Below are 23,568 nucleotides of genomic sequence, written 5' to 3'. Positions count from 1 at the left end.
GCTGAGGGAAAGTGGCAGATCTAGACTGGGAGCTGCGCCCCTCCGCAGGTCCCCGGCCCGCTGTTGCCGGGGCGACGGCCCTGCCTTCCACTGAGCATGCCTAGGAGGGGCATCTGCTGTGTCAGGGCTATGGGAGCTGACAGCCAATCAGAGCGGTTCAAACTATGTGACCTCGCCCGTCAAGCTGTCCAGGGCAGGGATGTGAGGCCCGCTGTGGCCGGGCCGGGCCGGACCAGGGTCTGGGTGGGAGCCGGCGGGCTGTAGCCATCGGGGGAAAGGCCGGAGCTGGGTGGGCAGATGATTCGGGAGGCCAAGCAGACCAGGGGCAAAAGAAGTTGCTGACAGGAACATGTCCACCGAGCCCTTCTCCACAATCCCCAAGTGGCTGAAATATTAATCTGCCCCAAGGCGCTGCAGCTGACAGAAAGCTGTTTCACAGACAGCAAGTGGCATTTGATTAAAAAATAAAGGAAAGCGCCCCCCCCCTCCCCTTCCCTTGACCTTTCTTTTGGGGGAAGGAGATTTTTCGAATGAAAAAGAAGAAATTTGACAGTCTGGCCACAGACCTCAGTGTGGTCCTAAAGTGGGCACCACTCTAGCCACAGGCATCTGGCCAGCGGTGCGTGGCCCCCGGCAGTCCTGCTGCCCCTCTCACGCCTGCAGTGGAAGGAGGGTCCCTCCACACTTCCCGCTGATGGGAGCGTCCCACTTGGGACAGGACAGTTTTCAGAACTCAGAGTCCACATGCCAGGAGCTCCCCAAAGTCACTTGCCCAAGGTCCCCTGGGAAGTGGCCCAGCCCCCTTGCCAAGCACTGGCAGGCCCTCCAGGAGACCTGGGCAGATCCCTGGGCTAGGCCGCAGGGACCCCCTGTCTTGGCTGCTCTGGAGACGGTCTCCCAGAGGAGCAGGGCACTCAGGCTCAGGAGCCGGACCCCTGAGGTCCAGGTCTGGACTTGGCCTCCTCCTGGCTGTGTGTCCGGGATCGGGCCGTCCCCACTGCCCCATCAGCTCCACCAGGCAGGACTCGGCCTCTCTGCCATGTCCCCAGCACCGGTGAGGTGCCTGGCCCTCAGCAAGCACAGTGGTGGCTGAATGAGTGACTGCAGTGACTGACCGTTCTCAGCTGAGTACCGAGAAGGGGGAGTGCGGGGAGAGGAGCCAGGGAGACAGAAAAGCCCAAGAATTCCAGGCACAGAGAAAATATTTAAAGAGTAGAAAACTTGAGAAGAACTGCTCCCCGTGGTGAGCAGGAGGTGTGACTCCGGCGGTCTGCCTGCGTTGTCCCACATGGCAGCCACTGGCCAGGTGTGACTAAGTTAAAGCATTTCCAACGGAAATCCAAGTCCTTGGTCACAGAGCCAAGTTCAAGTGCTCAATAGTCACAGGTGACTAGTGGCTGCCATACCGGATAGCGCAGGACAGAACATTTCTGTTGGTGGCAGAAAGTTCTACCAGACAGAGAGGGAGCTGCTGGAAGGTCATCCTCGGCCTCGAGGGGCTGGCTGGGCGTGAATCCCAAGCATCCCTGAAGGGTGGCCACCCGCTGCGTGGCTGGACTCATGCCCCCTCCAGGTGACACGGGGAGGGTCTTAGGGAGGCGCAGGGATCTGGGATGAGGTAGGGTGAGAACTGGGGAGTGGGGACCAGCTGCCCCAGGACCCCCAGGCTCCCAGCAAGGCCAGGCTTACAGCCCCTGCTTCACAGATGAGAGAACAGAGCTGCCTGGGGGGGTGGAGGGGGAGGGACAGGCCAGAACAAGGGGTCCCAAACAGCAAACAAACAGAATGGAGGCAGAGACCAGGCAAAGATGGGAGGGGGGCTGGGTGGGCAGGGGACGTGGGTGCAGGGGTAGAAAGACGCCCGGCCAACACCCCCCGACTCTGCAATCTGAGGCAGAGGGCTCCAGGGGCCGTAAGCCGCGCTTCCTGGGTAGGACCCGGCCTGCTCACCTGGGTCAAAGGTAGCAGAGGGCTTGAGGGCAGCCGCGGCCAACCTGGCCATCATGGGTGAGATGAGGCCCTTGCTCGCCGAGATCCTCTCCATGATGGAGGCGGGGGGCACCGGGACAGAGGTGGCGGCTGCCGGGGCGGAGTCACCGGCTCCCGAGGCAGCCAGAGCGGGTGTGTCAGCTGCTGCCGAGGCCGCTGCCCCGGACGACATGGCACCCAGGAGGCCGGGGGCACCCACGGGCAGGGAGGCGCTGCCCCGGCTCGGAAGGATAGGGAAGTAGGGGGCAGCGGTGGGCAGGCCTGAGTTGGAGAGGGCCAGTGCCAGCGGGAGGGAAGCGGGCAGGCCCTGGGACAGCAGCCCGGAGATCTTGCTGTTGGGCGGCTTGGCGGCCCCAGGCATGGGCTCCACGGCGGTGGTGGTGGCAGTGGCGGCGGCGGCAGCCGCGGCGGCGGCCAGGGAGGCGGAGGACTGCTGGCTGGTGGGGGAGGCGCTCAGGCTGGAGTTCTTGCTGCTCAAGGCCGAGAAGTCGACCAGGTCGTCGTTGCTCGACTCCTCGTGCTCCGTGTCCTTGGCGCCCAGCAGTGAGGACGGCAGCCCCAGCGCGCCCGAGGAGCGCACGTGCCGGCGCTCGTGCTTGCGCTTGTGCGAGGTCATCTGGCTGGTGGACGTGAAGGTGAAGCCGCAGCCGGCGCGGATGCAGTGGAAGTGGTTGGTGGCCTTGCTGTACACGCAGCCCTCGTACCTGCACTCCTCGTACTTGTAGAACTTCTTGAAGCCATCCTTGGCGTACGCGTCGTCCTTGATGTGGTAGCTCTTGTGCTTCTCGATGTCACACTTGTTCTTGAAGGTGAATGTGCAGCCGGGGCGCCTGGACGGGACATGGTGGGGCCTGTTGCAGGGCCTCCGGGAGGCGGAGGGGACCCGGAGGTGGTCCCACCCTGCTCCCACTTGGGCTCTGGGGGGTTGGGAGGAGACCCGGAGGAGCCCCTGGGCAGCCCCCCACCCTTGTGCCTACGACCCCCAGGAGGCAGGACTGAGACGTGCACGGGCCCACTTCCCCGGCTCCCATCCCTGGCCCGAGTCGGGCGGCTTCCCTGGCGGGCTCCCTGCTCACCGGCAGTGGAAATGCGTGGTCTTCTGCCCGTAGAACTGGCAGTCGGCCGTGCCGCAGTCCTCGGTGGCTCGGAAGCGCTGGAAGCCGTCGTTGATGAGCTGGGTGTTCTTCTTGTGGAAGTTCTCGTGGGTCATCACGTCCGACGTGCTTGTGTACACCTTGTTACAGCCCACCTGCAGGGGCGGAGCCACCGTCATTGGACGGAGGCCAGCGCCCCGGGGCCAAGGTCAGAGCAGCTGCTCTGCTGGCCATGGGCCTTCCTGCTCGGGGGAGCTTCGGTGCCCGTAAACCCCTCGGGCCCTGCAGGCCTGGCCTGTGCTGAGGACTGGGTGGTCGGCAGGGACTCTGGACACCTCCTGGCACAGACAGGTGGGGGAGTCCTGTCCCGCAGGAGGGGACTTTGGGGTCCTAATCTGAGGCTCTGCTTGGAGGGCCCCTGCCGGTGGGCAGGGCTGGCCCTGGGCGCCCGGCCGTCACCTTCGGCCCAGGGACTCGTTGAGTGGACACTTCCTGGCACAGGGCCCTCCCCACCCTACCCTAGCTGGGCCAAGCCAGGCGGCGTTGCCATATTGAGTAAAAACCAGTGGAATCTGAGCACGCTCGAAGGCTGGGCCGTGCCAGTGTCTGCACCATCTCAGGGCCCGGAGAGAGAGCCCCCCTCTCCTGCTGGCCCAGGTTGCTCCACGGAGCCCATAACAACCCCCTGACAAACGCCGGGGGAGGTGCAACGGCTGCTATTTGCAACCCCAAGTCGCTCCCCCTGGACCTGACACCTTGAAAAAGCCCAGACTCGGCGTGGCATTAAAACAGAGAATTAAACAAAAACCTCCTCAGGAACCATTTGCAACGCTCCTCTTGGTGTTAAAGCCTGAAAAATGTTGGTCTGTATAAACAGCTCCCTGAATTTCACCCGCACCAAGTATGGCCATGGGACGGCCCCGCCCGGGCCCTGCCAGACACTGGCCAGGGCCGCGCCCCCGGGACTCTCTGCGTTCGCCTGTCCCCCCCCCCACCTCAGTGCCCTGGCCCCTGGCGGCCCTGCCCCCGGCACCTGCATGCAGTGGTAGTGGGTGCTCTTCCCGTTGAGGTGGCAGCCGTGGTAGTAGACGCTGCAGTCGTCCAGCGGGCTGAAGCGCATGAAGCCGTGCTGCAGGGAGTTGTCGCGTTTCTTGTGCATGTTGTAGTGGCGGATCACGTCCTGCTTGCTCGTGAACCTCTGCGGGAGAGCACCGGGTCGGCAGGGGGCTGGGCCGGCCCCCCACCCAGAGCGCCGCCCCCCTGCCCCCGTGCCTCAACTCTCCCTGGAAATAATCCCACCCGGCTTCCTCCCAGGCAAGTGCAGGGGACCACAGACAGAGCAACTCCAAAGGTCCCAGAGCCAAAGACCCTTCCACAACCCTCCGCCAGGCTCCCAGGCACATGCCCACGAGCCGAGGTGAGGAATCAGGCCAGGCCCTGAAGGCAGTGGCTCTGACGGGGGACAGCTCGTCTTGCCCAGTGCCACCTATGGGCTGTGCCAGCTTGGGCTCCCTGGTGAGCAAGAGGGGACAACCTTGGGCACGCTGGCCGCGTTTCCCTCTCGTTCACCTGCTCTGCATTTATCAGAGATGGCTTTGCCCATCAGTGACGACCTCTCCGACCCTGGCATTACCATCTACTAGACGGGGCAGGAGGGCACCGGGAAGAGGCGGACAAGGTGCCGAGGCCCTAGGGCAGGGTAGGCCCCCAGCAAAGGGAGGCTGAGTGATCATCCCAGGGAAGCAGGGGGCTCCAGACCCTATCAGATGCCTTTAGGCTGCTAGTTTTGCAGGTTCTCTGCCCGAGTGAGTTAAGCTCATTTGCCTGGGCAGAACTGAACACCCCCATCCCACTTCTGAGAGGCTCCCCCAGCAATGGGCCAGCCCGCTGGGCGAGGCTGGTGCCCACGAGGCCCCACCTGGTAGTTGCACTCCGGGTCAAGGCAGTGGTAGTGCTCACGGTACTGGTAGGCGCAGTGGATGTGGCCACAGTGCTGACTGCCCGAGAACCTGCAGGGAGGAGGGGGTGGGCTCAGGCCTCTCGGGGCAGCAGCCCCAGGGACGACACTTCCCTCCCTTCTCAGGGAGGACTCCGCTGTCAGAGCAGCAGAGAAAAACCTGTGCCCACACCCTGGGGAAGTGCCGCTGGGGTTCAGGGGGCCCTAGAGCCTGTGTGGAGGCATGGGGGCCAGGGGTGGTCTGTGGGGTTGAAGTGGCAGAGGCCAGGATGAGTGACCAGGCCTGTTGGGAATCCTAGAACCGCTGGACTGCGGACCTGTCCTGCCTGCCTTGGGAGTGAGGGCCCAGCGAGGCACACAGGCCTGGCACCACGGTGGGGAGGAAGAAGCCGGGGTGGGCCAGGCGGCAGAGCGGAGACAGGGAGAAGGCCTGCGGTGGGATGGGATGAGGCAGTGAGGGCAGGAGCCCCCAAGGTGACTGCCTTTCCTGCAGGTGCCGCCCGCCTGCCCCGCACCCAGCGCGACGCCAGGTGCTAGAGACACGGGCTGGGCCGGCCCAGGGCCCCGCTGCCGAGAGGTGTTAAAGCCTCTCTCCGTCCTGGGCTTTCCTGACACTTGAAACCGCCCAGGGTTATGAATTTTTAAAGCACAGCATCTGTTCGGCATCCTGCGGCAGGCAGCGCTCGCTCTAGCCAACTCTGCAGCCAGCAGCCCCCGCGCTGCCTGGCCGCTGCCCACCTCCAGGAACCCCGGCCTTCTCCGGGCCCCAGGGCCGCCGGGCTGTGGTTCTCAGTCTCGGCGATGGCTACCCCAGGAAGGCCGCTCTGGGGAGAGCCAGCTGGGAAGCGGACGCTGGCCCGAGACTGTGGGACACATACACACAGAGACCCCTTTGTAAAGGGAGAGCCACTCGCAAATAAATATTTAAGCTGAAGCTGCCAAAAGGGCCATCTGCTGAGGCACTAATAATAATGATAATAATAATAATAAAGAGATTGGAACAAAGCTGAAAAGACAGAGAGGGACAGGAGGAGCCTAGGAGATCAGCAGAAAGTCGCACGCTGGGGCCCCGCTCCCTCCTTGTGCTGCCCCATTGGGTGCTGGCAGAAAGGGGCCGAAGGTGGGGGCACCTGTCGAGGCGAAGTTTCTTTACCCCCGCATCCTGCTGCGTTCAAAGTGTAAAGGGGCAGGTCTGGAGTCAGGCGGTGAGGGTCAAGGCCCAGCCCAGGGAACACACAGAGGCCACGTCAGGGAGGATAATCGCCCACACCCCTTCGTGGACCAGCAGATCCAGGCTGGCCTGCGTCCCACCCTAGGCTCTGCAGAAGCCGTGCTGGGGGGCTCTGTGCTCACCTGGGGCCAGGCCCTGCCCTCAGGCCCCTTTGGGCACCCCGGCCCTGCCTAGCATACAAGCTGCTTCAAGGGCGTGTGGCCCAGGTCCCATCAAGGGGGCAGGGGCTCTGAGACGGGGCGCAGTTCCTCGGGGGGAATTTGAGGGCATGGGCGCACAGGGGTGGGGAAGCAGTAGGCACTTGGGCGCTAGCTAGCAGTCAGATGGACCTGTGGTCCCACGGTCCCCAGGCATTCCTGGCACCACCCCACCTCCTCTCCAGGGCAGTCTCCTCCCCAGGGGCCTACCTGGCAATATATTTCTGGTAAATGTTTACATCTTCGGTGACAGCTGGTTTATCTGTGGGCAATCCGTTCCTGGTGAGAGACGCACAGGGCACAGCCGATTAGAGGACGGGGTAGCTGCACGGCCCAGAAGTGTCTCAGGGGCAGCTCCCTGTCCTGGGGCCCTGGCCCTTCCCTCTCTTGCTCTCTTGTGTTCTGAGCCCTCAAGGTGGGACTGAAAAGCCCTTTGGCAGAACCTTGGCACGGGTTCAATTAGCCCAGCTCTGGCAAGGCCAGGGCCATCCCAAGCTGGCCCCAGGCCCGGGGAGGAAGTCTTGAAAGCTGGGGCCTGGCCCCTCTTGCACACTGGGAGTCAGGAGGATGCTTCAGGCAGGAAAGGAGTGTAGGAAAGGGTCTCTCCCAGCCCCACATAACTGATCCACAGATAATTTGACCATTGCCTAGGGATTAGCGATGAGCGCGCCCCCAGACTCCTGCCTTCTCTTCCTGCCTTGCCCGTGGCCCAGGCCCTGAACCTGGGAGCCACGGCTACCAGCTTGGAGGCCAGACCCCTTACGCCAGACTAGGGCTCCCGTAGCCAAACACAAGGCTGCACGGGAGGCAGAGAAAGCCTGTCGCTGGCAGCGGGGCAACAGGGGTAACAGCAAGTCCCTGGAATGTGTGTTAGCAGATGAGCACCTGCACAGAAACGTGTGTGTATGCACACTGCAAGTTGTGTAGTGTGCTGGGCACAAGTGAGGACGCGGGCCGAGTGTGTGTGTGTGCGTGCACATGCGCATGTGTGGAAGCACACGTGAGAACCAGTGCACGTATTAACCCGGCCGTGCGGTGGACGTGCCCGAGTAGGAGTGGCTATGCCCACAAGTGCGGGCTTCAGGGGTAGAGAACTGGCTACTCCCGTCCCCGGTTCGGATGGGTGTGCCTTACTTGACAGTGGAAACGGTCCCCGTGGTGATGGAGTCTGTTTTGGAGAAGGTCGACTTCAGGTACTCGGGAGTGTTGAAGGGCAGGGAGGCAGATGGCTCGGGCCCTGGCCCGGGGGCGCTGGGAGCACTGGGCACGCTGGGGAGGGGTGCAGGAGCCAGGCTGGGGGTGGGCGGGACCTTGGCGGGGCCCGGCTTCTGGATGGCCCGGACGTCGTACTTGGAGGGGCGCCCCACCTTGCCCGTCTTGAAGGCAATGGCCCCGCCCATGTCGGGGCTGCCCTCCCCGGGTTTGAAGAGGTGCAGGTACTTGACGTTCTCCAGGTCGTACTTGGAAGGCTTCTTGTAGGTGCTGCCGTTCTGGGGCCGCAGGTTCTCGCCCGTCTTCAGTTTCTGGATGAAGAAGTCATACTTGGAGGTGCGGGCCACCAGGCCCTGCATGGGAACGCTGCTGTGTGAGGGCAGGGGCAGGATGGTGGCCTTGGTCTCCAGGTGCGCTGTGCTGCTGGGCAGCCGCAGGCCGGGCAAGGGCCCCACCACCTCCTTGCCCACCCGCTCCTCGGCCTTGGTGCTGTGGGCCGGCCAGGGGAGCTGCTCGCCGGCCTTGAGCTTGCGGATGTACTCCTCATATTTGGAGAAGCGCGCCCGCTTGCTGAGGGCGTCCTCGGAGGCAGGCAGCATGGAGGAGGTGGCCACCTCGGGGGTGGAGCCTGCGTGCAGCTTCTCGAAGCTGATCTTCCTGGCCAGCTCGTCCCTCATGTTCTGGTCATCGTACCCAAACATGCCCAGGAACTCGGTCACGGTGGAGGCTGCATAGTCCCGGAGCGAGGAGGCCTCTCCTGCAGCAACGAGGAGACGCTGGTCACCTCTGGGAAGGGTCAGGGTAGCCAAGGGACAGGGGGCACCCCCTCCCGGTGAGCCCCCCACCCACAGAGGGAGGAGGCTGGCATGGGGAGGGGGCGGAGCACGACATGATCTATGGACATTTGGCTCACTTGTTAGGTTTTACGACTCTTAAATTAATTTGTTTAAAAAAAAAGTAATTAATACCGGGGTAAAATAAAACGAGTTCATCAATGCCAGGAAAATCAATTTCCTAAATGTTCTGGCCGATGGCTTTTCAGTACATTAAACAAAGTTTCATAAATGTCTCCTCTCTCTCGCCTTGGCCTAATATGAAAGGGAAGTCACTTTACTGGAAGTAAGGCCAGATCCCAACCTGCCTCCCAAGGGTGGGGTGACATGGGGGCTGGGGACAGGTAGGGATGTGGGGCGGCAGCTGGGCGGTCAGGAGGGACCCCAGGGGATGGAGGCCTGAGCCTGCCCAAAGGACTCTCTCTGATCCCACAAGCAGACACACAGCTCCTCATCCCTGGAGGCAGAGGGCTTACCCCAAGCCTCACCGGGGGCTGGCCTCTCGGTTCCCCACCAGCCCCCCACATATACTGAGGGTCCTAGACAATAGGGCTAAGGGGTCGGGGCCTTGCCGATGTGTTTACTCAGATTCACTCGGGGTCCCTTGCCTCAGCCAAGATTTGTGACGTGGGGAGCCCTGCAAACCTCCCCTGTCATCCTCGTGCTTGCTCATAAGGGTGGCCACCCTGAGGCGGGTCAGCCCTGGGACAGCGGCCCGGCACAGCTGTCTATAGGCTCCGCCTGTGTCCACTCCGGGGTCCACGGACATCCCAGAGCAGCCTCCCCACGGAAACGTGAGCAAACACTGCACACACACACCCGTGCACATCCCTAGCTACCTTCCCAGCTCCGCACACACACACGCACACACACACATGGACATGAACCCCTCCAAATCCCACAGGCTGAGTCTCAGGCCTGGTGGAGGCAAGACGATCCCATTCTGCCCGGGGCTCCTCTGGAGCCGCACATCCATGCGCACATGACCTTCCACACAGCAGACGTGTGCCTCCCCAGCACACACAGGTTTACTCATTCCTGTGCAGAACACTCGCTAAACATCTACTCTGTGCTACGGCCTGATCAGCGGTGGTGCACACAGGATGGCAAGACCCAAATGGGCCCCAGGGACCCGTGGGCTATCTCCATGCCCGTCTGCGCCAGCATGGCCGGCCACACTGAGAGCGGCAGGGCCCCAGGGCTGGGAGTCTTAAGAACACAGCCAGGGGAAAGGCATGGCTGAGGGAGGGGGGGAGGCCCGGGGCCCCGGCAGGGTGGCAGAGGAGGGTCGCCTCCCCACCCACATGGCAACCTATTTGGGTCTGTGCAAGAAGAGGACAGTCACAGGCGGCACCTGGGACCCAAGGTGGGCAGAGTGACTCCAGGAGCCAGCAGATGGCTGTTCCCTGGGGCGGGGCGGCTGGGGTGGGCCACTATCCTGACCTCAAGCTACATGAGGTTGGGGGCCCAGCCTGGGACGAGTGGGCTCTGGCTGTTAGATTCAGTGGCTCAGGGACCAGGGAAAGGGGCTAAAAATAGCAGGAGGCAGCTGAGCCCTCGCTATATATGGCAGAGAGACAGAAGGCTTTGAAGGGCAGGCAGCTTCAAGGAGGGAGGGGGCCGGGCGGGGGTCTGAGGCAGCCCAGAGTCCTGCATTCCTGAGCCCCCAGGCCCAGAGAAGGTGGTCCGAGCCTGGTGGGTGGCTCGGTTTCCTCGGGTGCCCGGGGCTGAGCAGGCCACCCCAGGTGTCAGACAGCAGTCCCGCTGCGCCTCCAACTGGAGAGGCGATGGCCAGGTCACCAGGCCACTGGCAGTTCCAGCCCTGCCTCCTACTGTCCCAGCTCTCCGTGTGGGGTGAGAAAAGGCAGGGGTCAGGGCAGGGCTGGGCCTGGGAGGGGCCGGGGCCCTCGTCAGTCCCTCCCTCTCCTCCGGCTCAGCACAATCACCTTGTGTCTGGGAACAGCAAGGGCTTTTCCTATCAGAGGAAACTGAAGGTCACACTTTTCCTCATTGATCTTGCAATGTTTGTTAATTACTCTGTCACTGATGTGGCGAAGGATAATTAAACAGCTCTGTTTATATCTTATATGCATAATTATGTGGCTGCGCAGGGCTCCCCGCACAGGGAGGAGATGCGCCCCTCGCTGCAGGGGGAAGGGGATAGGGGAGCAGGCAGGGGAGGCTCAGGGCACCGGGCGCAGGCCTGAGAAGGAGGCTGGGAGCTGGCGAAGAGGCCCTGGACCCAGGGGTTCCGAGGTGACCCTCTTCCACCCGAAACCGCAGGCCCTCCCTCCCTGGAGTGTGAGGAGCTCCGGGCTGTGAGTCGTAAGGACAAGGAGACGGCAGAAAAGCCAGGCCTTAGCCACCTCGTGGGAAAGAGGTCAGCCAGAGGAGCGCGTCTGGGGCAGCCGAGTGTAACGGGATCTGCGGGCCGGGCCACCCACGGCCCTGCACGTCACCCCTGAGAGGTCCTACCTAGCACAGCCAGTGTCCCTGGGAAGGAGAAGGATTCCGGGAAAGGGCAGGGGAGGCTGGGAGAACAGGCCTATCCCAGAGCTGTGCCCCTGTGGCTCCAGGCCCCTCTGGTGCAGGTGTGGAGAGACAGTCCCACAGTCTGCTGTCTGTCCCATGTCTGCACCGCCATCCCTCACCTCTGCAGGCCCACCATGCTCACAGCCGCCCCCAGCTCGGCTCATACCTGGGACGCTTCCCTCCCACTACCTTGGCGAGGTACCCAGGCCCCCCACCCTGGAGTCCTCGCGGGGCTAAATGAGGTGCCAGGATCTGGACCACGAGTGGGGGGAAGTGGGCATGCTCCGGAGCCCCCTGCTCCTTCCCCGATGGGCCCCCCGCGGGGTTATGCCATCTGTCCATGCGGCTGGCTGACGCCTACCTGAGGCCTGCTTGGTACTGGGGCCGCTGTCGTCCTTGGAGGCCGCCCCGTCGGACTCCTTCTCTTCCGAGCCACCGCTGCCATCCTTGGGGGGCTCCTCACCGTGGTCCTCCTCGTCGCTGCAGCCCTGGGGCTGCACCATGTAGACGCCCTCCGGCGGCACCTCCAGGCCCTCTCGGCCGATCCGCCCCAGGCTGGGTGCCGGCGCGGGCTCCTCGCTGTACTCGCCGTTGACCCACTTCTCGATCACTGCCCGCCTCTTGTCTTCCTCGCTGCGGGCGCCCCGGGCCACGCCGGCCTCTCGGTCCCGCGGCCGCAGCGGGCTGCCCTCGGGCTGGGGGCCCGACTCTGCTCCCTTCTCCACCACCACCTGGCGGCTCAGCTTGGCGCAGATGGCGTTGAGCTTCAGGCCGCCTTTGCGCTTGGCCGCCATCGCGGGCTTGCCTGCCGGTGGGTCGGTGCACCGGGTGCCTTCAGCTGCGGGGGGTGGAGGGAGAGGTCAGAGGTGCAGCCGCCACCCGGGCCCTAGGTCTTCCTGATCCCACCTTCCTCATGCTGCCCCTGGATGGTGGCGGGGGTCCGCGCCCCTCGCCGGACTGTGAGCTCCAGCAGCCCAGCTTGCCCAGAGCCTGGCACAGAGGCTGGTGCGCACTGGGCGGTTCAGGATAGTTTGGAAATGAACGGAAGAAGGGACGAATGAATGAATGACTCTTCAAACACGAGGGGCAGGCTTCTCGGCACCTGGTTCCTGGAAGCGTTTCCTATACTTGCTTGGCCCTAAATTCCTCTTCTGAGAGGCAGGCCTGACATGATCCCAGATAGAGGAGATGGTGTGTCCTCTGATCCACAAGGCCACTGAGGCACACAGGCGGAGTCTCTGGCCATTGGGCAAAGCAGGCAGGTGACAGCAGCCCGACCCTACCCCCCTCTCCACGGCCTGCCCCATGGGGCAGAGGCCACAGAGAGCCAGGGACCAGTCGGAGACAACCTCCTGCCCTGCTGTCCCACCTCCCCCCTCTGAGCATCTCGTCCCTGGCAGCTCCCCTGCCAGACCTGGTCTCTGGGCCCCACCTGACTGCTCCCTCTGCTCCCTTGGAGAGCCCTGGGATCTCTTCCTGCTCTGCTGGCCACCCAGGACCCCTCTGAAGGCCTCCATTTTCCCTCACTCCCCTCCCTTTCACAGACCCTCTCTTGTCTCCTCTGGCCATTTCCCTTCCTCAATCCTGTCAGGGCCATTCAAGGGCAGAGCTGCTCACAGCCCTTCTGAGAACCGCTCATCCTTGTCCGAGGATCCCGCACTGTCCTCTGCCACTGCCCCGGCTCCTTCCCTCAAAGGCCTGGCTGACTCCAGAAAGCCCGCTTCCCAGCCTCGAGAGGCCACAGCTGGATGGGCTGGGGTTCCTCCCCAATGGAAGGCCCAGAAGCTGTAGCTGCTGTGCCTAATCCCTGGACACGGCAGCCCGATGGAAACTCTAACTAGGCTGCCGGAGGTCTCACCGCTGCTCTCACGGCTGCTGAGCGGGGCACCCAGGGGTCCAGGGCCAGGGAACACATGGCAGGTCCACTCACCACACAGCCTGGGACCTGCCACAAAGGCCAAGGGCTGACACGCATACAGATTTTTATTTGTATATCTGTCTGCCTGTCCTTCACCTTCCTGTCTGTCGGTTTACTAGGTTCATACTGTGTGCCAGGCCCTGTGGGGGGCACAGCAGATGGTTTTACCCGATCTGGGCACAGAGAGCCCCACTGGAGCCTCTCAGTGGCAGGGCTCCCTTGTGTGTCCCCCAGCAGAGGAATGAATGCGTGTGTCTGAGTCTCTACCCGCACTAGTCAGAAGGCTGAGTGAGGGAAGGGGCTCTGCTCCCAGGGCCATGGGCAGAAGGGGCTTCCCTAGAATAGATCAACACCCTAAGAACCCCCACACTGGGAAGCCCACCGACAGGCATGCTCAGACAGGATGGCCACCCCGTGCCTGCCCGGGTACCCTGTCCCGCAAGAAGACTTGGCCTGTACAGACAGGTGGCTGCACAATGCCCAGCACCCCCAGACCCGCCTGAAGCCAGCTGCCAGTGTGTATGGCCTCACCTGGCCCAGGGACCCACCGGCCCCAGCCCAGTCCAGCCAGCCGACTGCCCCAGAAGGGTCTGCTTGGCTCACACCAGTCGGCCCAGTCTACCCAAGTTCGTCTACGTCTCCGAGTGGGTGCTGCCCACACCCAAGTCTCCAAGCCCTGACATGGGTTCCTCTTCAAAGTTTAATGATGGGTCCCCTAGTCACACCATCCCATCCAACCTCTGTGCCAGCCGCCAGGCTGTGCGTCACCACATTTCCCCCAGCAGACCTACAGGGAGCAGGCCTCACCTGGCCCCTTTGGTCCCCTGCCCTGGTGGGGAAGGGAAGGGGAGAGTGGGGGAGCCTGCTCTATTTTTACCAGGAGGTAAGCAGCCAAGTGTGTAAGGCAGACAGCAAATGGATCTATAAATATTTATCCCAAGGAAGAGGGAAGCAGAAACTCCCAGGGCTGCACTTGCTGCTGGTGACACCCCGTCCTTGGGCTCCCACCCATCCTGGAGCCTCGTGGCACTTGGGGCCCACCCAGTCCAGTCCACCCCCTCCTGCTCTCGGCCGTGTGCCTGGCTCAGTCCCTTCTGGGCCCCCACCAGCTGCGATGCAGCTGTGCACCCAGGGCCCGCCCCCAGCCCCCAGGCCCCTCTGCTCCGCCTACACCCCCCACACCTGCCCTCCAGCTGCTGCTCTGCCCCAGCCCACCTGCCTTCCAGATGTTGCCCTCCCTCTGACTCTACTGCCGGTCCCAGGGGTAGAGGTGGAGAAGGCGTGTGGGCCTGGGGTGCAGGGCAGGAGGCAGAGGCTAGGGCAGCGGGTGGGGAGTCTGAAAGAGCCGAGGTTGGAGCTGCCTGCCCATCCGCCTTCCGGCCCACTCAGTGGGGTCCTGCTCCCTGCCCCCTCTATCAGGGCACTGGGACATACAGACTACCCCCCTCGTGGTCTGACCCCAGGCTCCTGTCCATGTAAACATTCCCCGACTTTCTTCCCCAAAATATAAACGCTGTGGCCGGGCCTCAATGGGAGGAAGCCATCCGTCCCCGGCCCTGTCATTGCCCCTTTCATCTCCTTCCCGCCACCAGCCTGCCCGCTGCTCTATTTACACTGGACACTTCCTCTGGGAACAATACTGCCCAGGCGGCAGGCTTGGGAAGGAGAGGGGACTCCTGCACTGCTTACCCAGGGCCCGGCTCCAGAAAGGAGGCAAGGGGCGGGGCAGCGGAGGTGAGCCCTGTCAGGCCAGGGACACTGGGGAGAGGAGTGATCCCTACGGTGTGCAGGCAGCCAGGCTAGGGGCTCTCCTGGCTTCTGGCCTCTGGGCCCCGGTGCCTTTGCATCGGTGGGGCGAGCCCCAGGCAGTGGCACTGCATGAGGGCATGGCCCATCTTTCCCCCTTGCTAGTGGAAGGGCCCCAGGACGGTAAGGTGAGAGGATTCTAGCAAGCAAGGACCTGACAGAAGGCTGCTGAGCCCTGAGAGGGACGCATCCAGGCACAAGATCCCAAGACCAGGCCCAGAAGAAAGAGGGGACACCAGAGAGGCTGGGGGCCGGGGAGCTGGGCTGTGGGGGTCCGGCTGCCCACTCAGCAACAAACGGCCCCTTCTCAGCTCTCCTGGTCCGAACCTCCTCTCCCAGGGCTCCAAACTCAGCCAGCCCCCCTACCCCCTGCAAAGAATTCTCCTGCGTAAGCTGAGCAGATCTTGCCCAGGGTGGAGGGAAGGAGGGGCAAAAGCCAGGCCTTCCCGGCACATCTCCAGGTGTGGTCTCCTGAAGCCTCGTAATGACCCCATGAAGCACAAAATGTCATCATCCCATTTGAGAGAAGAGACAACTGATCCCTGAGCCGCGCAGACACCCCAGAGCCCGGGCTCACAGGGGCCCCGGGCCCAGCCAGGCGCTGGGGCTGCCACCGTGTCCCTGATGAAGGCTTCTGGGTGAGCTCTAGGAAGTCCCAGGCCTCCCTCCCCTGTCTCCTCCTCATTCCCTCTCCTGGTTCCCATAACACGGAGCCCCCTAAAGTGTTAACTGCAATGGGTAAAATGGTGCAGCAGATTGCTACAATAAATAATTTACTGATATTTATAAATATTCAAATCAGCCAGCTTCAGAAATCAAATGAAGGGAGGGCCTCGGGAGAAGGGCCCGTTATGGCAGGAACCTCATCACTCCCTCCAACGGCTGGGGAAGGCCAGGGCTCCTGCCAGTTACGGGGGCGCAGGGGGGCTCCCATCACTGCACCTGGGCCCCCTGTCCCCGATCTCTGGGGATGAAGGGGTTAGGGGTAGCTGGAACGGCTCTACCTCCTTGCCAGGTTGGGGGCAGGCCCTCCCCTGCCCCGGGCAGCCTGTGCTCAAGGAGGTTGGGAGGTTCTAGTGCCCCGTGCCCACTGCCTGGGTCTCAAAGTTGCTTGTTCTGCCAGCGGGGGTGGGGGGGCAGTCCCTGGGGGCTGGGCAGGCCTGGCAGCACCCCCCCCCCACTTGTGAGTAATGTGTTTCGGGGCTGGGCGGCCTGTCAGCTACCAGGCTCCGGGTGCTTTATGGGCTCTGCCTGGTGGCTCTGAACTCCCTGGTAGGAAATAAAGTTCTCCCTGTGCGTCCCTTCTAAACATTTCACTCAGTGGAAACGGTGTTTAAGAAAAATGAGGACATATTTCTTCCTAAGGATGCAGTGTCCCCTTTGGGCGGCCTAATGCCCGCTGTATATCAGGAGGTGGGGAGCCAGGGGCCAGGCACCAGTCCCCTGGGGTAGGGATGCCCTGGGGCCCCCCTGCCTGCTGCCAGGCAGCTCAGGGGCCACAGACACTGCCAGGCCACTGGTGGCTGCCCTGTCCCATGGCCCGGAGTGACAGGACCACGGCACCCTCTGAACACCTCCCCTGTACCAGAGACGGTGCTGAGCAATTCGGGACGTTACTTCAGTGATGGCCCTCCCCTCCCCACCCCCCCACGCCCACCAACATCTCCATGAGGCTGTTGACCTGTCCCCATTTCCAGAAGAGGAGGCAGAGTCTGGTGAGGTTGCTCATCGCCCACAGTCACCCAGGGTCAGTGCCGGAACCGGACTCTCACGGGTCTCGGATGTCCAAGGCCATGGTCTAACACCCCACACATCCTCCCACAGCCTCCTGCAATCAGGGTGGTGGCTATGTTGACGTTTCCACCCTGCCATCCCTCAGAACTTGAACTTGACAGGCCACAAGCCCCAGTTTTCGAGCGATGCGTCTGTGTTCATTCAACACACCCTCTGAGCTCCTTCTATAGGCCAGGCCCTGGGCTCAATCCTGAGGACAGCACGTGCACAAGACAGACTGTCCCTGTTCCTACCACCACCGGCAGCTCAATTTAGACAAGGGGGCAGACGTTCGAGTCACTGGAAGTGCAATCACTGCGGGGGAAGTGCAAATGCCACAGGAACATCGAGTCTGGGAAGCAAGGAAGGGTCCCTAGAGCCATGCGCTCCCCCAAAGCTCCCTGACCATCCTTCCCACCTGTCCCCTCACCACCCCCCACCAGCCGATTTCTGTGTCAGCAGTTCGCTCCCCTATCTCGTCCAGCGTGACCCCCACCCCTGCCAAGACCTGTCCCATAAAAGAGGGTGTCCTTCTCTCTTGGGCCTGAGCCCTCCCCTCCCAGCTCGGAACTGAAGGGCCGCCCAGCTCGTGCAGGTAGGAGTGGTGGCTGCTGCACCCCAGGGCTTTCGGCCAGGGCCCCTGGTCCCCAACAGCTCTAAGACGGGAAGTGGGGGGGCCAGGCGGCTGGGTCCTACTTGCCCCCCTTTGTTTATTTATTTATTATGATTTTTTAGTCCAGTTAAAAGGTTTACTATCCAGACGCGTCTAAGTGGCCTCACTTAGCGTAAGTAACTCTATAAATCAGGGGAACTGTTAACATCCACCGCACAGGCTGGCTATCAATCTCCCCCAGGTCACAGCCAAACAGGAAGGGGAGAAAAAAAGAGTTACCACCCAGGGGAGATTTAAAACACACACATACGGCACACACACAGACCGTGCACGCGCACACACACTCGGGCGTCTCCGTGTTTGTACAATCATATTATAATTCACACGTGCACATACAGAACGGCCCGGAAACTGGCAACGCTGAGTGCGGTCACCATAACAGAGCACCAGCAGGGCTCCTGCGGACGAAAGGCAGTCGGAGCCTGAGGGAGGGGAGCTCTCCAAAGGGCCCCCAGGGCCGGGCTCTCATGCCTGAGCGGCCCTGCCCACCCAAGTGGCTCTTGAGGGCTTTGGGGGGGGTTTTGCTTGGTCCCCTCCCCTCTCTGTGGCCCCTGCCACTGCAAACCCAAGGGACCAAGCTTTCCCCTTCTGCGTGTCCAAGGTGAGCACTCAGCAGGGAGGGGGAGCCAAAGGAAAGAGGCAGGGAGGCCGTGGGGTGCGGGCTACCGGAGCGGGGCATGCTGTGGTCCCTAGGTCTTCACTAGCCATGCCCGAGGCCGGGCACGCCCCAGACACAACGCGGGACTCAAGAAGGGGAGCACCATGCAAAGGAGTGAACGGCCGCCTGGGAGGGTGCTGAGGCGAGCTGAGCGCCCAGAGCAGGCTCGGATACACCCCACCTTTTTACTGGAGTCTGCGTGGCCTGGAGGTGCACAGAGCTCAGACACAGGCTCCCGCCCCATCCCCAGGGGGGCCCCAGACCTGGAAGGACCCAGCAGCTGGGCCACACCAAGCTGCTGGAGCAGGATAGGCCTCTTTGGTGTCCTCTGTGGATCCCCAGGACAAGGCGAGGCAGCCCCAGGCTGGAAGGCCCACCTCGCCCCGGAGGCCTCCCGGCTCACCCGCCCGCCTGCCCGCTGCATCTCCCGTGAACTCTATTTCTCTTTCCTCTCTGAAAACAACTGAGCTGTAAATACTGTTTAACCTTCTCCCCCCCTCCCCCCCACCCCCTCCCCTCCGCACTATAAAAACACAAATATGCCATAACTCAGCCGGCCCGGCCGCCCAGCCTCCAACATGCCCCGCGCCCGGGCCTCTCAGGAAGGTCATTACAAACGACTTTCCGATTCACTGCTCCTGAAATAATTTTGTGTATTAAAACCTGAATCTGCACTTTCTGGGGCCGAAAGCCTCGCTTAATTATGGCGGGTGTCCTTGGGACGGACAGTGATCCTTCACTCGCCAGCCCGCTCCAGCCCTCCGCCCGCCAGCCCGCCCCCCTCCCTGGGCCCAATCTGTTTTCAAAGTGTGTCTGTCCTTTATTAAATTGTTTTCTTTTCCACATTATCAGTTGCCATGGAGACCTCATCTCTCGGATTATTTGAATTTCATTATATCTATTGATTTGGGAGCATTTCATCTTTTTTATTGTTTTTCTGTCAATTTTCAAAACGAATAACCATCTAATTTGCGTCAGTGCTGATTATGTTTGTCCCTCAATAGAGGTCGGCAGCTGCGCTGGGGAAACAAATCAATGAAAAACCATCATAAAACTCCCCACTCCGGTCTCCGGGATGTGTGGGTGACATTCCACGCCTGTGAGAGACACACTCATCAGCTCCAAGTTCGGCTACGGTGGCAGCGGTGCCGCTCCACGTCCGCCTCCTCTGGCCTTAATATTTAATTTCGCGATTTGGGGCATTATTAGTGGTGTTTTTATTAGTGCGTGTGCATGTGAGTGTTTGGTGGTGGGCCGGCCGTTTCGTTAATTTGCGGGTGAGGCTGGGAAACCCCAGAGGAGGGCAGGGCGGACGGTGCTAGGGGTGCGGTGGGAAGTGGAAGAAGCAGGTGTGGGGGGGAGCCCCGAGGATGGGGGACGGGGGGGGCCCTGGGAACAGGAGGACCACGATGAGGGGCCGGAAAATGGGGGGGGTCGCAGAAGGGGGACCAAGCGAAGAGGAGGAAAAGAGGGAATTCAAATTGCTTACTTTGTTGGTTTTTTTTAAATAATTTATGCAATTTTAAGCATTTATGTATAAATTTTTTAATAAGCCACCCTGGAGCAGGATGGCCATTAACATCCCAACGTCCTTCTGTCCAATGGGCTGGCGGAGAGGATCAATTTCTGAGAGTACTTTCCCTTTTTTATGACATGATAAAATGCTTTTAAAGCAACTTACACAAATATGGAAATTTTTTTTTCTTTTTTTCCCTGTCCCCTCTCCCTTCCCCTAACAGCCTTCTCATCCACCGGGGAGGGGTGTGCGGGCACGCGCGCGCACGCACACACACACTTGTGTTCCTCCTGCTCCCTCTCCTGCCGGGGAGGGGGGCTGCGGGGGGCTGGCAGGGAGACAGCCCCAGTTCTAACTGGAACTGGCCGCCTGTCCTTCTAACAAGGGCATAAACTTTCATTACCCATGCACGCAGTCAAAGACAATTTAGGGAAACGCGCTGCTCGGAAAAGAAAAACCTCAGCGATTCGTGACCCACGCCGCCGCCATCTGGGGGGGTCTCGCCTTCAGCGCTCAGGGGAGCCCGGGCCTGAACCTCTGGCCCTGCCCGCAGGAGGTCAGAGGGAGGGGGCCCTCGTGGGGGGGGCAGCCCAGCCAGGGCACCGAGATTTTCCACCTTGGCTAGCTGGGAGCACCTGGGCAGGCCAGGGGGCAGTCCCCCTTGTCATGCACTCCCACCACACTCCTTCTCTAGCCCCACCAGGCATGGGCCCTTGAGGGCAAGCACAGGGTTCATGCCTTTCTGCCACCCAGTGCTGGCACAGAGCAGAAGTTCAGCTCTGTGGATGGATGGATGGACGGACGGATAGATGGATGGATTGAGGGACCAAGTAAAGACTAGAAAACCTGGCCTGGATACCCTCAGGCCCAGATGCTGGAGAAAGGCCCTCTGTCCAGGTGTCACCTGCTCCGGAAGCAGGTCTGGGGCAGGAGTGCCTCTGGGTATAGAGGCCGGAGGGCACCAGAGTGAGAGGGGGTAGCCTGGTTACCATTACCCCGACCCTGGGCCTAAGCCCCAACTCCCCAAGCTGGAGCCAGGACTTGTGAGGAAGAGGCCAAGTGGTCTATGCCCAGACTTGGGGACACCCGTGCTTCTATGTCCCCATTCACTTTGCAAGCCCTTCATCCTGATGGGCGTGGGGGGGAGGGGCCCAAGGGCTGCGGGGGCCAGGGGGGGGGATGACCTGCCCCTCGGGGCTGTGCCTGGCCCTCCCACACCATGCTCGGGCAGCCAGTGCTGTGACAGCTTCCAAATCAGAGAAATCGACATTAGAAACTTGGTCCCCCACTTTTAAGAAAGTTAGGTCTCTGCCCTGGGCCTCGGTGTCCTCATCTGAACAGGGCTGTTGGGATAGCATCGAGTGACGTGTGCGGCATGGGGAGCCTGCCCTGCTACTGGCTGGTGACCGTGGGCAGGGTCCTGCCTTGGGAGGTGGAAGGGCTGCTTCCTCCCTGGCCTGGGGGTTGGCGCGGGCAGGGCAGGAAGCCCAGCCTCTCTGAGACCTGGGCATCCTCAGTCCTGCTTCCCTCACCTCCCTCCCCCTACAGAGCCCAGCTCTCTCTTTGGGGAGAAACCCACACCCTCCGGCCCACCAATCGCAGAGCAGCTCTTGGGAGGCTTCCCTCCCTCTGGGCAAGCCTGACCCATGGCAGCCCAGGAATGGCTTCTCAGCGGCCTTGGTGGTGGCAGAGAGGGAGCATGGCTGCCGTGGCCAGGCCGCCCCAGTCCTCGGTGGGGACCCAAGGGGAGCCCACCCTCCTCCTCTTCTGTGTTCAGATCTCCCCCCCAACTGTCATTAAAATAACAAGTTTCTGTTACAATCTAAACATTCCCACATCGCATAAAGGGTTATATTACACCCGAGTCACTCCCGGGCCCGTGTTTGCACAGAAAAGCTCACGGCAGGTCCCCCCTCCTGACGAAGTGACTTATTAAAGTTTAAACAGTAATTAACAGAACAATAAAAATAAAGGGATGTTTGGGGAGTCATAGCGCACACAGGGTTTTTGGCAGTGCCAGCAGATTTTCAGTGCCCTGTGCTGGCAGCAAAATGCGACTGTGAAGCCAGGGGGGACGGAGGACGGGGCCGGGACGGGGCCAGGGAGGCCGCGGGCCTAAAGGGTAAGGAAGCAAAGGCAGACTGGAGGGAGGGGAAGAGGGGTCCGGGGGGCACATTCGGGTCTGTGTGGAGTCACCAGCCTCACCAGGATCCCGAGAGGCGGGGTGGGTGCCATATGAGCAGCAGAGGCCTGACGCCGGCAGGAAACCGCCGAGCCGGGCTGCCGAGGCTTCGCCAGGCCAGGGCCCAGCTTGGCCCCAGGCACTTCCGGCAGCCCAGTGCCTGGGTCACATCCAGCCAACTCCGGCGGGACCTGGCTGGGGGAGCAGTGTGGGCATCGCCAGACCCTGCCGTTAATGACTCCCGGGGCTGGACCCCAGCCACTCTGGGCTTCTCTCCCAGTCGGGCAGGTACCTCTCCCTGCTCCTGTGGCCGGGGCACCACACACCCCTGAGAACACTCCTGAAGCTACTGGCCACTACTAAGCATGAGTAAGGACTCCGGGGAAAGAACTTGCTCTCTGCCCTCTGTGCAGGGGCGATGAGCTGGCCCAACTCATGCTGGGCCCCACCTCAAGGGGGTAAGCACGGGGCTACCTAGGTCAGTGTGGGTCCCACAAGTGGGAGTCCTCACTCACAAGGGGCCTCAGGCAGCTGGGCCAGTCATCTTTCACCCTCTCTGGTTCTCTCTGTACGAGCTCAGCCTAGAGGCTCAGACACCTGGCTGGAGGGGAAGGCAGAGAGCCGGGGAGAAGCCCCGGAAAGAGGAGAGGCTCCACTTGAACGAGGCCAGCAGGCTCTGCTTTCCCCTAAGCCGTGGGGGCCGAGGAGCAAGGGAGTCCTTGGAAGCCACAGTACATGTGTGTTACTGCACGCCAGCCAGGTGGTGGTCACCGGGTCCCGATGGGCTGGCCTGGGACTTACCAGCCCCCAAATGCCCTTGCTTCTTCCCTCTCCCAGACTTCCCTGCTCTCCCTGGGCCCTGGCTGGGCTATCTCAGGCTGTGCTGTGGGGAGGGGGGGCTCTCTCTCTGTCTCTGACCTTAGAATCTCAAGCCCTTGGCCAGTCTTGCTGCCCCCGCCCACCCATTGCCTATGCCTGCCCCTCAAGGAGAAGCTGCTGCAGAATCAAAGTTCTCTCGTCACCACATAGGATTCAATCTCAAAGTCGTTTTGAGAATAGCATCCCCAGTGCGGGTTCTTCCTACGAGGGCAGAGCAAAGGGGTGACGCAGGGACACCACGAGAACCATATGAGTACCCTTTACCCTTCTCTCAGGCTTCTCCACCTCCCTGTGCCTCACAAGGTGCGCCGGCCCGCCCTGGCCCATCCTGGGATCTACCTTGGTGCCTGTCCCCCCGCAGCCTGGACCAGCACCAAGCCCAGAAAGCAGCCCCCCGCCCAGGGAGAGCAGCCCCGCTGGGTCCCTAGCACAGGTGCCCAGGCTGGTTCCTCCACATCATAACTGCAGGGGCTGACGTGGGCAGCTGCGAGCCACATGTGGAGGTGAGGTGCTGGGCTGGGGCCAGGCACTCCCTCTAGCCCTGTGTCTCCCGGGATCTGGTTCCTGGGCACCTGGCAGGCGCGAAGGGCAGGGACTCTGGCTCTGGCTGGCCCCCGTGGTGCCTGGCCATGCCACTGCCTCTCACCAAGTTCCTGCAGGCACAGCCAGGAGAGTGCTGGGCCCAGATGACCTCAGTGCCGCCTGGGCTCTGGGCACGAAGAACTTTGCCCTGAAGATATGGAGAAGAGCCAGCAGCTCTCTCCGCCCCCCTTTCCTGGGCAGCCTTCTTTGGGGCTCCACCTCCCGCCCCAAGATGAGTGACTCATGGCAAGAGGAGAGTGGAGGGTCAGGCAGAGGGAGCTCAAGGGGCAGGGGGCAGGCGACGCTTCCCCCGCTCCCCACCCCCAGCTGCTCTGCTCAGGAGCCAGCCTGGAAGGAAGCCAGGGACTTAACCCCCCTTGCTGCTGGAGGAGGCCCCCTGAGGCACCCAGTAGCAAAGCTGGGGTGAGAGCGGGGAGACGCAATCTGGGTTAGGATAAGGACTGGTGGAAGGGGGGGGGCAGGTGCGGAGAGAGGGCTTTTAACAGGTGCTCGCTAACATGGGCAAACCGGGAGCA

General features: G+C 62.0%; 1 protein-coding gene across 1 annotated transcript in view; it reads right to left on the bottom strand.

Moving 5' to 3' along the window:
- CASZ1 (castor zinc finger 1) overlaps window positions 1–23,568 on the bottom strand; it is a 103,855-nt gene that overhangs the window by 4,318 nt on the left and 75,969 nt on the right. The window contains exons 5-11 of the mRNA XM_029948556.1: window positions 11,407–11,883; window positions 7,603–8,437; window positions 6,679–6,747; window positions 5,002–5,092; window positions 4,117–4,281; window positions 3,066–3,238; window positions 1,951–2,819 (exon numbers count right to left, since the gene is read on the bottom strand). Coding sequence (XP_029804416.1) covers window positions 1,951–2,819; window positions 3,066–3,238; window positions 4,117–4,281; window positions 5,002–5,092; window positions 6,679–6,747; window positions 7,603–8,437; window positions 11,407–11,883 — 2,679 coding nt within the window. The remainder of the gene's footprint in view (window positions 1–1,950; window positions 2,820–3,065; window positions 3,239–4,116; window positions 4,282–5,001; window positions 5,093–6,678; window positions 6,748–7,602; window positions 8,438–11,406; window positions 11,884–23,568) is intronic.

The sequence above is a fragment of the Suricata suricatta genome, chromosome 8 (assembly GCF_006229205.1).
Source record: "Suricata suricatta isolate VVHF042 chromosome 8, meerkat_22Aug2017_6uvM2_HiC, whole genome shotgun sequence".
NCBI lineage: Eukaryota > Metazoa > Chordata > Mammalia > Carnivora > Herpestidae > Suricata > Suricata suricatta.
The sequence above is the reverse complement of the archived record's forward strand: the minus strand, read 5'-3'. Positions and strand labels throughout refer to the sequence as shown.